This window comes from Styela clava, chromosome 8, assembly GCF_964204865.1.
Source record: "Styela clava chromosome 8, kaStyClav1.hap1.2, whole genome shotgun sequence".
In the NCBI taxonomy this organism is placed as follows: Eukaryota; Metazoa; Chordata; class Ascidiacea; order Stolidobranchia; family Styelidae; genus Styela; species Styela clava.
The window spans coordinates 9,245,742-9,263,641 of record NC_135257.1 but is presented as its reverse complement, the minus strand read 5'-3'; the positions used below and the strand labels follow the sequence as shown (position 1 = coordinate 9,263,641).

General features: G+C 36.3%; 2 protein-coding genes and 1 long non-coding RNA gene across 3 annotated transcripts in view; 1 reads left to right on the top strand and 2 right to left on the bottom strand.

Annotated features, from left to right (window-relative positions):
- LOC120346332 (transcription initiation factor TFIID subunit 1-like) overlaps positions 1–17,900 on the bottom strand; it is a 92,239-nt gene that overhangs the window by 13,914 nt on the left and 60,425 nt on the right. The gene's annotated exons all lie outside the window — the stretch shown is intronic.
- LOC144425824 (uncharacterized) lies at positions 2,717–5,280 on the top strand. Its single transcript, XR_013477683.1, has 3 exons — positions 2,717–3,733; positions 3,898–4,126; positions 4,579–5,280. It is a non-coding gene; the product is annotated as an uncharacterized LOC144425824 (long non-coding RNA).
- On the bottom strand, positions 12,340–16,750 carry LOC120345917 (quinone oxidoreductase-like protein 2). Its single transcript, XM_039415510.2, has 11 exons — positions 16,399–16,750; positions 16,160–16,211; positions 15,508–15,592; positions 15,111–15,222; positions 14,776–14,882; positions 14,469–14,581; positions 13,874–14,029; positions 13,527–13,628; positions 13,130–13,276; positions 12,699–12,780; positions 12,340–12,465 (listed from the first exon to the last, which is right to left on the bottom strand). The coding sequence occupies exons 1-11, from the start codon at positions 16,469–16,471 to the stop codon at positions 12,397–12,399; spliced, it is 1,098 nt and encodes a 365-aa protein (XP_039271444.2). The 5' UTR covers positions 16,472–16,750; the 3' UTR covers positions 12,340–12,396.

Here is a 17,900-nt window from a genome sequence, read left to right as displayed (position 1 = left end):
CTATTTAACTCTCCCACTGTTCGGTATTTTAGTGACTTCAACCGCCTTAAAATTGATAGGACAAAATATCATCTAACCCTAACGTACTTCTTCCTTATAGTGTTTAGATTTTTAGTGACCTCAGCCACCTCACCACCCGTCGGAAGAAATTCCATCCACTTCTTTCTGTTAGTGTTCAGCTTTTCAGTGACCTCCGCCACCTCATTATCCGTCGGAAGAAATTTCATCCATTTCTTCCTTTTAGTGTTCAGCTTTTTAGTGACTTCAACCACCTCATTATTCGCCGGAAGAAATTTCATCAACTTCTTCCTTTTACTGTTCAGCTTTTTAGTGACTTCAACCACCTCATTATTCGTCGGAAGAAATTTCATCAACTTCTTCCTTTTAGTGTTCAGCTTTTTAGTGACTTCAACCACCTCATTATTCGTCGGAAGAAATTTCATCCACTGCTTCCTTTTAGTGTTCAGCTTTTTAGTGACTTCAACCACCTCATTATTCGCCGGAAGAAATTTCATCAACTTCTTCCTTTTACTGTTCAGCTTTTTAGTGACTTCAACCACCTCATTATTCGTCGGAAGAAATTTCATCAACTTCTTCCTCTTAGTGTTCAGCTTTTTAGTGACTTCAACCACCTCATTATTCGTCGGAAGAAATTTCATCCACTGCTTCCTTTTAGTGTTCAGTTTTTTAGTGACTTCAACCACCTCATTATTCGTCGGAAAAAATTTCATCCACTTCTTCCTTTTAGTGTTCAGCTTTTTAGTGACTTCAACCAGTGACTTCGACCACCTCATTATTCGTCGGAAAAAATTTCATCCACTTCTTCCTTTTAGTGTTCAGCTTTTTAGTGACGTCAATCACCTTATTATTCGTCGGAAAAAATTTCATCCACTGCTTCCTTTTAGTGTTCAGCTTTTTAGTGACTTCAACCACCTCATTATTCGTCGGAAAAAATTTCATTAACTTCTTCCTTTTAGTATTCAGCTTTTTAGTGACTTCAACCAGTGACTTCGACCACCTCATTATTCGTCGGAAAAAATTTCATCCACTTCTTCCTTTTAGTGTTCAGCTTTTTAGTGACGTCAATCACCTTATTATTCGTCGGAAAAAATTTCATCCACTGCTTCCTTTTAGTGTTCAGCTTTTTAGTGACTTCAACCACCTCATTATTCGTCGGAAGAAATTTCATCCACTTCTTCTTTTTAGTGTTCAGCTTTTTAGTGACTTCAACCACCTCATTATTCGTCGGAAGAAATTTCATCCACTTCTTCCTTTTAGTGTTCAGCTTTTTAGTGACTACAACCACCTCATTATTCGTCGGAAAATATTTCATCCACCTCTTCCTTTTAGTGTTCAGCTTTTTAGTGACTTCAGCCGCCTAACTACCCGTCGGAAGAAATTTCATCCACTTCTTCCTTTTAGTGTTCGGCCTTTTAGTGTTTTTTAATTTTTCACCTTTGGGAACACTTCAACTTCCGTTTTCCCTCCACTTCATCCGTTTCTTCCTTCAGCCTTTCAGTGTTGTCCAGACTAACTCGCCATGAGGGCTAACTCCGCACAGTTGCAGGCTAACCCGTCAACCGCCGTCGCATGGCGAGTGGTCCATGGCGAGTTAGCCCCCATGACGAGTTAGCCGTCAGCCTCCAGTGCGACCCCATGTCAATATATATTTTTTCACGAAACTTTGAAGTTTCTTTCACTGGACTTTTGAGTTTGGTCATGTCAGTCATGTCATGTGGTGGTATTAAGTAAAATAAGCTAAAACAATTAAACTTTCTATTTAAATTCAAAATGAAAAATAACGAAATTTCAAAACAAAAAAAAACTGTTTGGAAATTTTTTCTATTGGGAATGGTCACTGTTTAATTTTAATCATTTCCCGGGTCCCATGTAGTTTCGTACCTAACATACTTCTAGTGGGTGTAGCATGACAATTTTTTCACGTATCAATCCTAACCCCCACCTGACTACACCATCCAAAAATTACATCATTACGACGTCACAGTGACGTAATAAAGCCCTTCAAACTTTATGAATCGCCAAGACGCGCAAACGAGCACCCGAAATCGAACAGTTATTCCTCTCGTTTTCTCGTCGCAACGATTCCTATAGGAGAGAGATCGATAACGTCAGTCAGTTCTTTATCGTCGGCGCCAATGCCATATCGGGCGATCGTACGTATATTTGGCAAGCTCTATGACGTGTTGTGATGTCGTAGTGACGTAATTTTTGGATGGCGTAGTCAGATGGGGGTTAGGATTGACATATCAAAAAATTGTTATGCTACGCCCACTAGAAGTGCGTTAGGTACGAAACTACACAAGACCCCAATTTCCTGTATACGGGGATGTATGATGTCAGGCAACATACCAAAGAATTTTACAAGTTGATGTTTGGTATGCGGCTCCGATAATCACTTTTAATGATCACCTTTAACCAACCCCTGGTAACTCCGGAAATTTGGTCTCGGTGTTGAATTCGCCGACACGCTTGACTTGGTGCTGACAGATTTTTATTGCTTCAAAAATCATTGTGCGACTTTTTGCGTTTTTCTGTGTTCTGACGGCGCTGTCTCGCGTCAATATTAAGTCAGTGACTTATAAATATTCAAGTTAGTTGTGCACATGGAATATTACACGATATACTTGACTATAGAACTGATAGAATGCAGATTACAGAAAGAGTGGGAAGGCCCTAGGACCGGTCAGCACTCGAAAGCACATTGACAGTAAGATTTTAAATTCACTTTAAAGCTCCCATGAGTAGATGTAGTAGAGAGCCGCTATGTGCTACGATTGTTCAGCATATAAAAGAGTAAGTTGTAAATGTTCTTATAGGTACCCAATACATTAATGATTTGTCAAGGAACGTAAATTTTGATAAGAGATATGTATATTTTCGGATCATAAAAAAGTTGCAGTGTGAGGATTTATGCTGTGTGATCAAAGCAGTAAGCAAGAATATAAATTGACTGATGGGTGATGCTTTATCTCAAAAATCAAAATTAGCTTACACCATATCAATGAAAACATTTTTGGTGGAGCAACTAAAATTGTCAGCAAAAAAAGAAATGTGGTGAGCGATACCACCCTGAAATTGTGACGTCTGTATGAAAAACATAAATTGAACACACATATATATTTTAACTTCAATTAATTAGTGTTTTATGATGGAGTTCTACTGATCTTGATAATTTTTTCCCAGACTCATTCTGTCATTGTATACGAAGTCACCAGCTGCATATTACAACATAAGAGGCGTTTTACGTTTGTCATGATAATTCATTTTGCTTGATTTCAGGCTGGTACTAATAACTGTTTTCACATAAATTGGATATAAAATGCATTAATATTTCTCCTGGAACCGTTACATTTTATTAATTCCAATTTGTTTTGTGGGGTATTCACATTTTTGTTTCAAATAATACTTTGTCAAAGTGGCTGTTATACTCATATATAAACACATACATGCTTAGATGGTAGACAAGGTTCAATTGTTGTGGGCAATTTATTTTAAAATACCCTAACTAAAATATAAATTTTTGCATACGTCTCGAAACTCACTTTTGAAAAATGATTTGCTGTCACCAGATGGGGTTTTGGCATGGAAACGCATCTAGAGGGAATTTATGAAGATATGTCTAAAAAAACGTTTGAAACAGCCATGTAAACTAACAGACCAACATGTTTAACTCAATAAATTAATAAAAATGTCTGTTAAATATTAAGCACAGGTATAGCACAAAGAATTGTTTTGAGTTTTAATTCATTTGTATTTTCTTATTAGATCTATCTCTTATTGAGCATTTAAATACTTGGATCATGATTATTATTTCTAAAATTACCAACAGTATTCGGGTCATTAATAACAGATGAACAGGGAAATTTTTCTTTGTAGTTTCTTCCTGCATCTGTTGCTAGGATTTCGGAACTGTCTGAATTTGAAACAACTGCCAAGTTTTGCAAACTGCAAAATACCTTTTTTGACATATGCAACAGCACTACTGACGTGGCTTCCCTCAAAAACGGAAATCTACTACTACTCTCTGAAACATCTGGAGACAAAAGACTGCAGTAGATCAGCTAAAATTTCATAAATTATTTTACACACTGGAAGTCTACAACAGGTGATTAGCTCAAGGATTTTTTAACAAAATAAAGGCTATACAGCTACATGCAACACATTTTGTAGTCATATTTAAAAAAAAAAAAATTTCATTGCTTCTTCAGCGTATGAAGGGCTCCAAATACTGGTACCTTCAACATGTGATATACCATATTAGACCAAACATCTGTCAGACCCCGCTTTAATTAAGTGTAAGATAAAAGTCTTCTAAAATGTTTTACTATATCATACATATAAATTTTTCGTGGCTTGAAACACTTTTTAAATTTAGACCATCGGGACTATTATAAACTAACATTTGCGATCAGACCTGCTAGGTGTTTTGGTCTAACTTGTCAATTAAAAATTTCTTCCCTCCCCCTTCAAAATCTTCAGCTATGCCCGTAGGGCCTCACCCTAAATATTGAATGAATCGCCAAAAGATTTTCAGTTTAAAAGATGCATATTTTGCAGGTCGCGGGGCTGCAAGTTGATTGAAAAGCAGCAAAGAAAAAGAAATATGTAGCAATTTCCACGTGATAGAGCCTAAATTGACTTTTTACTCCAGCTAAGAACCACTCCCAAAGCCTTGAAAAACATCAATGCCACTATTAATATAACTCGATATTCAGTGTTTATTTACATTAGTAATTAAAATAATAATTTGTATTTCTATGGATTATCGAGAAAAAACTTGGGTACTCCAGAAATACGTGTACCAAGATGACGGACAACGAAACATAGTATGTGTACCAGGTTAGGCTATACTTTTAGGTACAAATACTACAAAACTCACTTGGTTAGTCTCTGAACTCCTAATAGAACTAAAATAAGGAAAAGGAATAAAAGTTTGACCCAACCCTAACGTGGTACACATACTACGTTCCGGTGTCCTCATTTCTTGGTACGCATACTTCAGGAGTACGGAAACTTGACTGTAATCACATACATCTTAATCTTCGTTCTAGCTGCTGTGTTTCTCCAATTGTTTTCGTATTCCATGAGTCTTATTGTCCATCTTGTTGTTATTATTTTGGCTGCAGTACTTTGTGTATACATTTGCTCAAATTTTTTGAATACTTCCTCAAGTAGTGTTGTTACATCTTGACATTCAGTTACATTGTTTAATAGGTATTCGCTCATGAATGATTTGAAAATATTTTTCTTTTATATCAAGTGTCGGATGTTCAATGATGTAATTAAATTTCAGCTGCTTGTATGTGCTGAGATAGCCTTTGTATAATCATTGACTCCTAAAAAAGTCATTTATAGATTGGTTTGATTAATTTCTTGAGCAGAGCCTTGTGTTTCTGGGTTGCATTATTACCAGGAATTGCTGCTCTACCTATGCACTCCAGATTGTTGTCACATTCACAAAAGCTGCAGTGCGCAAATCACTGGCCCTTCGTTTCGTTTGACGCCGTTGAATTCTTTCTCATAATCATCACTGCAAATTCAGAAAGTTTACTCATTACTTATCGATCTTAAGATCGGTAAGTATATTGATAGGTATTTGTATGTATGTCTGTCTGTGTGTCTGTCTGTCTGTGTGTGTGTCTGTTAGATGAACGCGATATCTCACGAACGCGTGGTTGAATCTGCTCCAAATTTTGCATGTGCATGCACCTTACCTCGGACCAGACGCCTATCGATTTTGGGTTAATTATGTCGTATAATTAGCGAGTTATTAACTAATTACCGATCTAAGATCGATAAGTCTTCGGTCTCCGACCGATATTCTCGTTTTATCTCTTATGAAGTTCCAGATCTAAGCTAAACTCAAAGTTTAATTCACTGGTATATTCATTTATAAGGTTAAAAATAAGGACACACGTCAAAATAAAGATGTTTCTTAGAAATAAGGACAAAAATATTTCCTAAAACAAAGGCCTTCAAAATAAGGACAAATTCTAAAAATAAGGACGTTATGGCAGCCCTGATTATAGGTCGAGTGGAGAAAAAACTTCTGTGCAAGCTACAATACTTGAGATGGAGTGAGACCAAAACCCTGTGCTACGAAGCGTTTTTTTTATATAAAGTGCAAAGTATAGTATTCATCTTCGTCACCACTTTACCTACATCTGACTGACATTTTCTGCAATGCATCGCATTTTTGATGCCTTGCTTTCTTTCGACAAGGAAGTTGTCACATCATCCTGGTCATTTACAGGACAGACTGCGTCTTCATTTTCACATTTATTTGTTCAATTTTATCGAATTTCTTCGTCCTTCAGCAAATATTTCGATCAGTCATCAATGAACAGGGCTAGTTTTCGAGCTGTGATGCATGAGCGTCGTCGTCGTTAAGCATCTTGTCTGAACAAAACCAACCGTGACGCCCGCCACTTGGAGGTGCAACATTGCCTTTGTTTGTTTATTATACGGCGAGCGGAGTTGGACATCTAGTAGTAGTATGTAGTAGTATATATTAACGCTTTAACTGATAACAAAACTACTGAACTTAGCACCTACATTTTCTATAGCACATACCGTATGCATAGAGAGACGCCTATATGCCTGTTTTACAGTAAGCCATGGTACAAACTGCTAAATTTAACATGGTTTGCCAAATCTTAAGATGTTTTGTACATCCATCTTTTACCATACCTCAGCGACTCCATGACCTGTTTGCCACCACTGAACTGGTATAAGTGCCCTAAGTGCAGTTTTAAGTATTCTGTGGCGTCTGCAGCTGCCGCAAAACCATCGCGGTATTTCTATTCCACAAATAAGAGCCAACTTTCGCACTTTGCATTTAAAATATGACAATACTTTTAACCCCATACCACCAGGTTATAATGATGCTGTGGGCCATTTTGATGCATGTGTAAATATGGGAACAGTACAGCCGCCACAACGCAAGGGTCGGATTCCTCAGTACTCTCGTGATAAACTAGTAGAATTACAACAAAAATTCGTTGAACTTGAAAGTGCGGAAATAATTCAGACGCCCCGAAGATGTAGGCGTAACAGTAGAATATTTGAATCCATCGTTTTTGGTGAAAAAGTCCAATAGGAATCGTGGACTGGTAACGGCATTTGCTGATGTGGGTAGATACAGTAAGCCCCAACCATAACTTGTACCAGACGTAGATTCAACACTGCGTAAAATTTCCTGTTGGGAATATATAATTGTATCAGATTTGACCAGCGCCTTTTACCAAATTCCAATAAGCACGTCATCCATGAAATATTGCGGAGTAAGAGTATATTCTCGAAGCGCAATGGGAATGCCTGGTTCTGAGACAGCACTAGAAGAGCTCATGTGCCGGATATTGGGAGAATTTTGAAAGAGGGTATAGTTGCCAAAATAGCTGATGACTTTATTGCGGTGGTAATACTCCGGATGAATTTTCTTCCAACTGATCCAGAGTGCTTAAAGCTTTAACAAGCTTTTAATTTGACATTTGTCTATCACCAACAAAGACCATCATTTCTCCCCAAAGCGCCACAATTCTCGGCTGCGTTTGGAGTGGGGGAGTAATAAAGGCGTCTTCGCATAGAATCTCGGCACTATCTACGACAGAGATGCCTACGAAGATACAAGGACTTAGATATTTTCTGGGCGCTTACCGTTTTATCACGTGTAATACCCAATTGCGCTACCCTATTAGCCGATCTACAAAAACTTACTGATGGCCGAAATTCACAAGATGATATCATTTGAATAAATTATTCGCGTGAACGTTTTAAACAAGCGCAAACTTTTTTAGTTACTTACAAAGCAATAACTTTACCCAAACCGAGCGATTCGTTGTGGATAGTAACAGATGGTTCAGTTTCATACCCGGGAATAGGAGCAACGCTTTACATTACCAGAAGAGGGAAGACATTCGTATTGAATTTGTATAAATATTCTTGTAATTTTGAGCAGACATATATATACCAGGTAATTTCTTCATATTTCATTGTAGTTCTTCGACTCTATCTTAGGACCGACAAAAATTTGTGGTAGCGTCCGCTTCGTGTTGTAAATATATATTACATTTTTACAAATTAGCTGTGTTCCGGTTGTTACGATTTTCCCAGCTCATCACTGGACATAGCCATTTTATGACTACCCGAAGAGCGGCCATGAAACTATCACGATCTGTGAATAATTGATCACCTCGTGACCATTGTGACGTAACAAGAGTGAATTATAACTAATTACCTAAGCCAGTGGTTTCCAAAAGGTGCGCCGCGACGAATTGCTACCGGTAGGTGCGCCGCAAAAATTGAACATAACTCAAATATGATTGACAATTCTACATATTGTATTATTTAAAATTAATTATTGCTTCTTATTATTAATGCTGTGTATATGAATCAACAAGTTCATTTCACCTTTCTATGTAGTTACTTATCGATTTTAATCGGTAAGTATGTTGATAGGTATTTGTCTGCCTGTATGTCTGTTTGTTTGTCTGTTAGATGCACGCGATATCTCACGAAAGCGAGATTGAATGAGCTCCAGATTTTGCATGTGCATTCATCTTATCTCGGGCCAGAAGCCTATTGAGTTATTAATTAATTAGTGATATGACACAAGGTGTCACTATGGAGTAAGAGCGCTGTTTTGGGGGATCCATAACTTTCGATCGATAAGTCTTCGGTCTCTGACCGATATTGTCGTTTACTTTTTGTTACGTAGTGTCTGCCTCTATTGTTACGTAACTGCTCCACTGCTTGCTGGAGCTGCAGTTTGTTTATCTGTTGAACCGAGTTAGCGAACACTAATGATTTTTATAGCATTTCAAACAGAAATCGGGCAGAGATGAGGAAGAAGAGTTTTGTCTTCATTGCTTTTACGTACACGTTTACATACTTTAAAAGGCGTAAAGTACACATTAGCGATCACAAATTGAGTTTTATTTGACAACAGCATTTTTTTCGTTCAAGTGCGCCGTGAGTTTTTTCTCGGGTAAAATGGCGCCGCGCGAAAGCCGCTGCCCTAAGCATTACGCTTGGTTAAAGTGCTTTTCCTGAAGTTCCCAGCTCTAGTTCCCGGCGCTTGTTCCGAGTGCCAAACTGTAGTGTTGCCGCAGTTTAAAAAATAGTTGTCGTTTTATTATATATATAAAATAGCATCTGTGCGTTCCATATAAAAAAAAAAACACATATCGCTTTCCTTCGCCAGTGTGTAACGTCATTAACCTAAGGTCATACGTTTAAAGTTGGTAATATGATATCCGTTCACACCATGCCAAACGTTTAAATCCTGCTTTTTACATTAATCATCCCAGAAGCTGATAAAATACATTTTTCTCTAATATCAGACGAGATTGGGTGTACTTCGCTTAAGTCTCGGTGGCATTAACACAAAAAAGAAGTTATTTATAACCGATGTTATTTTATCATTGTGTCACTGGTTATCCTGACCAATTCCACGGAGTTGACTTGGAATGCATATATATATATATAAGGATAAATGTCTCAAAATTTTGTGTTGCATCTGATTAAAACAGTAAAAGCCCACAACACCCCGTTTTCCCAGTCGGTCACCCATGCAAGTAATTACCGAGTCCGACATTGCTTATCTTCCGAGATCGGGTGTACTCAATGTGGTACGGCCGAAGGCTTTAGTCTGGGATCCTATTCGGCTATTTATATTTAAGAAGCTGCTGCGTTAAACCAAGAGAGCGGCAAAGCGAAATTTTTTGCTAAGTTCATTTACCTAAATTTTCGATTGTTAGAAATATTAATAACTAAACCACTTGTGTGATATTTTGATTTGGGAAACACTGTAAGACCTAGAGTGCAAGCATTCGCGATTGCAGTAAAGGTTCCACCATAAACAAATACAAAAACCTTGACTATTTGACTGAACTTGCTTGGGACATCATTCATGTAATGACCATTTACCATTTACGTACAGTTCAGGATAGTCGACCAGTTTCTGGATGACATATATATATATATATCATTGGATTTTATTTAGCCACTTGTTACAAACTTCATGATAGAAGAAAGGAAATTCAAAAGTACTAATTTTACTCGAAGCTCGGAATGTTCACGATATTATAATAAAATACCGGATGATATCATGCCTTTAATCTGGGTCTTTGGTGATGGGGAAATGTAACCAATAAGCGGTTACGCGGGTCGCATACCATGATGACATTTTAACAGTATTGGAATTTCGGTAAAATGCTACTTTATATACTGACGCTTTTTAACCGTGCTACTGTGACACATCTTTCTTGACATATATATCAAAAAGTCATGTCATTAGCTCCAATGTCTGCCTGACCTCAAATTAACATAAGGGTAAATGTCCCAAAATGTTGGGTTACATCTGATTAATAAGACCACGACACCCGATATTCTCAGCTGCATAGTCACCCACGCAAGTACAGTACTTACCGAGCCACTTCACTTCCGAGATCAGACGAGATCGGGTTTATTCAACGTAGTATGGTCGTAGGTTTTTCATCGGTTTCTATTTGGCTATTTATACCTTATATTTATACCAGTCTTAGTATACTTCCAAAGCAAAAACCTAAAATACACTCGGGTAAGCTCTGAGGTCGTGGTTATTTTGTAAATTTTCAAACATGAGACCAGATGAAAGGTTATTGCAACGGCTACAGCAATAAATATATAATCAGTGATATTTGCTTCTTGACTGATTGGAATATATATATGTTTGTATAAGCATTTTATCTTTCTTGACGCGGTTCTATCCACAATGGAAAACGATTGTTCAAAGATCTTAATTGTCGAATAATTTAGTATGGGAAAATTGGTGAAAATCAGTCAGAAGTTGATGAAATTGCAGTCAAATAGAAACAAGAGAGCTATGCTCAAATATATGGACACGTAGAGTCACATAATTTTGATGACGTCATAGCGAAAAAAAAAGTAATAGCCTTCTGGAGAAAATCTTTTATCTTTAACCACTGAAAATGTCAAAGCAATTGGTCCAGTATTCAAAGAGAAAGCGATTTCTTCAAAACGTGTTGACGGAGACAAATAATAACAATAACAACAAAATTTTGAAACGATCGTTATGTCCACTACGTGTCCAATAAAATAAAGTGCACAATATATTAACTTGGCAAGAAACAAAAGAAAACATAATTAATGAACATAAATTAGTCACGGCCCCCAAGTTTTGACTCCTGCTACGAACTTCCGTGTAAAAAAACATGGCGTATGCAAGCCTCCATAATAGATTGTTAAGAACGTTTAAGACATCTTGTTTGTTATTGATTTTGTAAGAAAAAAAATTTTGACTCTTGTTATCATCATTAAAAGTCCAAAATCCCTACTACCAGCTCCGAAGAATTTAAAAATATACCTCCAATAAACATACGGAAACTCATACATACGGACCACAGTCATATTCGAAAAGTGCATTGTATCGCACATACTGGGTTCGGTTGTTCAAGTATATATTTACGGTTCAAGACAGTTGGACAATTATCTGCGGTTAGTACATCCCTCTTCGTAACTGGCAAATATTATATATTGTATTCGTAACTGTTCGTAACTATTCGTAACTATTCCCATATTTTACCTGGTTCGATACCAGAATGGCCTTGTTTTTTCATAAGCCAGAACGCTTTATTTTTCTCGAACTGAATATGAAACAATCTCCTCCACGTGTTACTGTTGTTACCACCTGTTACTCACAATGTAACCTACCGCACATGTTGACGTTCCATTTTAGAGTGAATTATCACGATATTACCGCTATTGTCTTTTAATATAAAATCACCCGAAAATTTCAATACAACTGCGTTCGCATGGTTGGTTCATTGTTTGGCCACAAGCCTATTTTACATATGCTATAGTTTTAGTATTCCAATATGTTGTAAATTAACGAACTTTAAACTTTACTAAGATTTTACAGCCTGTATTTGTGCGTATACCGGAGTTCTAAATAAACTTTTTGATGGTATGCTTAACTTTTCTGTGACGTGAGTAATGCGCGTCATTAGAGAACGTTTCTCTCGACACGCAGCCGAAGTTGATCAATCCGCCCCAGCAGGGATCGATCTTCTCTACACATCCTCAGGATAATAAAACGAAGTGTGGTCTTTAATGGTTCCTGTTCTATAGATATAGGCAATTATTGACATTAAAATACCATTATGGCTCGTAAAACTTTCTATTTTACTCTAATTAATTGTGTAGTTTAATTGACGTTTTGTGAATAATAATGTATTTATCGTACTAAACAGAATCAAAAATTGTATAAAAGTTGTCATTTAATGCAAGTTTATATTGCACAGTTTCAAATAGTGCAAATAGTCTAATCTTCTTCACTGCAGATTAAGGCTATAGGAAGGTTTCTGCACAATATCGTCACTGAATTTCGATAACAACTTTTCCAATGGATTTGCGCTTCATTATGTATGCGAATGCATCATTGATCTGTTGAATTATGTATGAAGAATTATGTTTTGAAGTATGTCAGTTACTAATTGGCGAAATTATTTATTTTTCGAAGCAATTATATTACTATGAGTATCAGTTGTGATACCAATTTATGTTTAATAGTTAATATTGGATCGAAAGTGATGAAAATTGTATAAAAGTCCTACTCCCAAACCTACAGGTTGAAATACAGTTTTACTTAATTTAAACAAGTACGATTGGATGCTTACCTTATCTAGCGAAAATGTTGCTCCGATATGAGGATTGATTTTTCCATCAGTAAAATATCGGAATGCTTCATTAATAGTCCACCTGACAATATAATACGCCAGTAAAACTCAATTGAACAAACCAAAGCCACAACTAATGAGCAGTCGCACTAAAACTGATAGGAACTGTTTACAATGAGTCAACCCATCTAAAATAAATGTTTCGCCTTCTGGCAAAAAATGGAATTTTTATCCACTGAAAATTTCAAAGCAGTAGATCCAGTAATTAAAAAGGAAAGCAAATTTTTCTCATAACGATATGAAAAAAAATGCGAACAAGAACAACATAATTACAAGCCTCTCCATAGGTGAACTTCGTGTCCAAAAATAGTTTATGAAATTTCAAGTTAATATAGAAGTATATTAATGAGATTGGTTTACCAATGACTCACCGTTCGTATGAAACGTCATATTTATGGTATATACCCCAGTAGAATCCAGTAACAGTTATGTTTTTCACCAACATATGATTAACTGGAACTGAAGGAAATTTTCCTGTACTAAACCCAAGTGAGAGTAATCTTCCATCTACCGCCATACTGAAACATTTTCAACTCTGTTTAAAATGAAACCCCCTATCTCGTGACGACGGTAAATTATAATTTTCAAATATTTAGTTAGATTGCACCAAAGGTCAAATATATGTTCTATTTGTTGTTAAGAACTAGAGTCAAATAACAATATAATACCCAAACTCGATACGAATTGATTCTTTGAAAAATACTTGATATTGAATTATATATATAAATATATAGGCTACATGCTACGCTGTTTACTTCATAAAATTACCTCTTGAAACACTCCATAAAATGATCTCCTCCATTTGAATCAAGTGCAACGTCCATTCCTTTAGGATAAGCTTTTTTGACCGCTTCTTTAATACTCTCTTTGCTGGTAAAAATAATTCTGAACTGATTTCTACCCATATGTGATTGAGATTCATATTGTTACTTTCAAACTATGTTTTTTTGGGGGGCAAAAAGAAAGGAAATTTGACATCTGAAAAAAAGATGCCGAGCGTATCTGTCCATGTCTTCGCCTGGTTGTCAGAAAGTCTGCTATAGGCAGTGATAACCATTTCTCTTATATATATATATATAAACATGTACTCACTTCTAACAAATTATGCTCTGTACCTGTAATCTATGGTTTTAAATCCTTTCTGCTCGAGAAAATTGCACTTGTCTGATCCACCAGCAGCAGCAATCACTTCTGCACCATATACATTTTTTGCAAGATCAATTGCAGCAAGTCCAAGAGCACCTCCAGCAGCCGTCACAAGTAACTTCTCTCTGTGAAAATTAAAGCTCTTGTTGCATAGAAGTGACAATGCCTTTGAGTAAAAATGTTATAGCATAATGAGATATCCAGTTGAGTGAAGTTGGTAAGGCTATGTTCCGAGAGGACATTTCAATAACATGATGAAATCTGTTAGAATTTATTTAGTATATATAATCAATTTATACCAGTCAGTATATGAGGTTTGTATTTTGTAGTTGTGACATGGGCATATACCCCCTTCGTTTTAAACAGTTTTTAATGATAACTGGGGTTACTGAATGAAAAAAATATATATATCTTAAATTGACTATGGTATATATGTAAGATGTCATCAAATTAGAATAGCCCCATGATACGCAATCTGTCATTTACAATTCTTTTCATTTTTGAGATCTAAAGCTAAATATCTACAGAATTGCCAAAAAGCACACAAAATTAAAAAAGAATTACCCGGGCTGAATTCTTGCCTTTGACTCTAATGCACCTACTGCAGTAGCATATGATGATGTTATTCCACTCGCCGCCGTGGCGAAATCCATATCGTCGGGTATTTGATAAACGACCTGACAAATAAAACTATAACTGCACCACAAAATACTGTATCTCATAAGCAAAACATAAACGACCCGTGGCATTATTTTAGCGAAAATGGCGGTCAAATTGGAGGCGTAAGTTAGTTTTACCAAAATCATTTTCGCTTGTTACACAAGAATAATCGCAAGAAGGGCAATATTAGTCGTGACAGTGTATAACTCACGTTCTCTCGTACACATGTTTCTTCTGCATGTCCAGTCATGAATTCCATTCCAACTACTCTGGTCCCTACTTTAGTCTTCGTATCTTTCCCGGTCTCAATGACGACGCCTAGTGAAGAATTTATCACAGTAAAAAAACTATAAAATTGTTAAATTATCTGGTGGCATTGGGGTGCCATTATAACATCACTTTTTTTTCAATCATGCACTATTGTCACTAAATAATAAACAGATAAATATAATAATAATAAATAAATAAAATATGAAATAAAACTAGGTTGTATTACTTTTGACACATCATACCCCCCAAAGCACTATTAATCACTGCTACATTTACCGGCAAATTCCAAGCCTGACGTAAAAGGTGGTTTATGTTTCACTTGATATAAACCGTTATTAATAAGGACATCCGCAAAGTTCACTGCTGCTGCATGAATCTTCACCCTGATCTGTAAAGATTTGTCAAATTAAAAAATTAAAGGCTTAAAAGCTTGTCATGATTAGATGGCCCTTGAACTCAGCCATATAGGCAAGCGTTCTCTGGTAGCAGTATAGGTCTCCAACACTCCAATTTACAAGAAACAAAATTAGTCAAATAGTGTAGATATATCATTTTTATCACATACAATCTTTACTAAGTTACACAATTTTCGGCACTTTACAATTTTGGTTTCTACCTAAAATTTACCGTTGAGGTCTAGATCTAGAACACAATCTATAAAAAGAAAACTAACTTGGCCCGGTTTAAGTTCGTTAGATTTTTTTTCAGTTATTTGCAATGGTTTTCCCAATTCTGTGCATGTCGCTGCTCGGTATTGTCTTTGAAAAGAATATATATTATATGAGACAATTATGGTGATCGTACATTTGAAGCTATGTGTATATCCGCGGGTTCAATCTATACGCGGATGCTAAAACCCATGGGTTAGGGTTAGTATGAGTTCAAATATCCGTAAAACAAAAACAAAAAATCATAGGTACAATAGTATGCAGGTGCAATTGTAGTGAATTCAAATGTACGTGGGTTCAAATGTAATGGAACCAACAATTATAAACGCACATTGAATCAGTGAAAAACCAGCACAAAATTTAATATTAACCGACAATCGATACAGAATTTAATTACAGTTCATGCATGCCAGGCTGTAGCTAGACGATCCTATTCCTATTTTTAAAAACATTAAATGGTCAAATAATAAGCTGGCTTCACATCCTGGGGGCATAATAATAACCTCGTTTGATTTTTTAACTACGCGCGTGTGCTTATAACGCGTGTTTAGTACGAAATTTCCTATTAACTTTCTTACCATAGTCAAATTTAGAAAATAATCTACGCGTGTGCAAACACACATTTAGTTTAACAATATATATATTAAGTGCATTTACCTAACTGAATAATATCCATTTGATGCGATGTGATGTCTCGACCAGAATTTATCTGCAAAAATTATGTGGTAATTTTTTACGCGCAAATAATATACCAATGCCTTTATTGTTTTAATATTCCTATTGCCATCCACTGTATGGCGGCTGGCAACGGTCTTTTTTCATCTGCATGACGACCAAATTCGAGGTACCATTTTGTAAAAAAAATATATTACTACTTATGGATTTTTCTAACTTACCTGAAAACTGCTTGTCTGCCTGGCAAGTGTATGCAAAAGAAACCACACCGCGCACTTTTTTTATTACATTCATATTCTAAAATATCTCAACCTCTGAGATGATGAACGTAAAACTAAGATTGCACAACGCGCAGCATCGAGCTGTGGTACATTTGACCAAAATTCCCGTAAAAGTCAATCTTTAAATACTTCGTACTCGCTTGCAAACAGTTCGTCAACAATAACGGCCTGAATCGGTGAATCAGAAATGTTGGTCGACGAATATCGGTTTGTTTAGTTTCTTTTGGCGCGAAAGTATATATCACCAGAAAAGAGAAATACAAGAAAAAATATAATTTCTATGCTTGGTTAATGAACAGATTGGCCAGTAAATCGCCGACGGTCAAAATGAAATGTAAATTACCGAAGCATAGAGGACACGCAGCTTACAGCGATTTTCGTTGACAGAGGCCATCGTTCAAATTGATTGACCGAGAAAGAAAGTTGGCAAATTAATCCCGATGCTTTCGTAAGGTTCTCTGAAAGCACTTGACATGGCGATCAAAAGCAATGAATTTTCTGTCTTAATTTATAATTTCATATTTTGATAATCCATACAGATAGTTTGATCACAGCGTAAATAAAATGGTCAGGAGCCTCGGTGACCTGTAAATATTCACTGTACTGTATTTCTATAAAAATCTATACTATTGTTCTTTTTTAACATTGTTTTGTGGAAATAAAATCTCTCTCCCCTTCCTCTTAGTAAATATACCAGTTGACGCAATACTTGAAGCAGTTCGCATGATTAGGATACATAATAAATCCACATCTCCAGGCGGATGGACAGATATATGAGAAGCCGCAATCCAATAAAATATAATACTCCCTAACAGCTGATCGGTCATTTCATTTGTGCGTTAAAAACGTGTATGAAAACTTAGAAACTACGGATCAAAATATGAGGAATTGCATGATATAATTGAGTTCATGGATACGTACAATAGGTTGCAATTAAAGATTCATAATACCCCTCGCCCTCACCAGCTGATTGTTGAAAACATGAGAAATGTACTTGTGACACTCAACGACATCTTAAACAGCTTTCTTCAGTGAACAATTATATGACTATTGAAGGAAATCTAACCACGAACCAATTTAATTAAAGCTTGGAGAAAGCAGGGGCATAGTCAGGAGGGGTTGCGGGTTGGACCCCCAATCGCATTTTATTAAAATCGCCGATTGCTTTCTTCAGCGCGACGTGATAAACAATTGCTTAATTAGTGTTCATTGTACATTTACTAATAACAGTGGTACTTCGGTTTAGAGATGTACCGATGTATCGGTATCGGGTATCGGTATCGGCAATATCGGCCAATTTTTCGGTATCGGTAGTGTATCGGTATCGGCTGAATGAAGACCGATATTTCCGATATGTTTACCTTTTTGATATGATTCAGAATGTTTTAAAAAATAAGTTGGAATACTGCTGTTTAAATTATTTTTTGCTTAGGGGAGTCGTG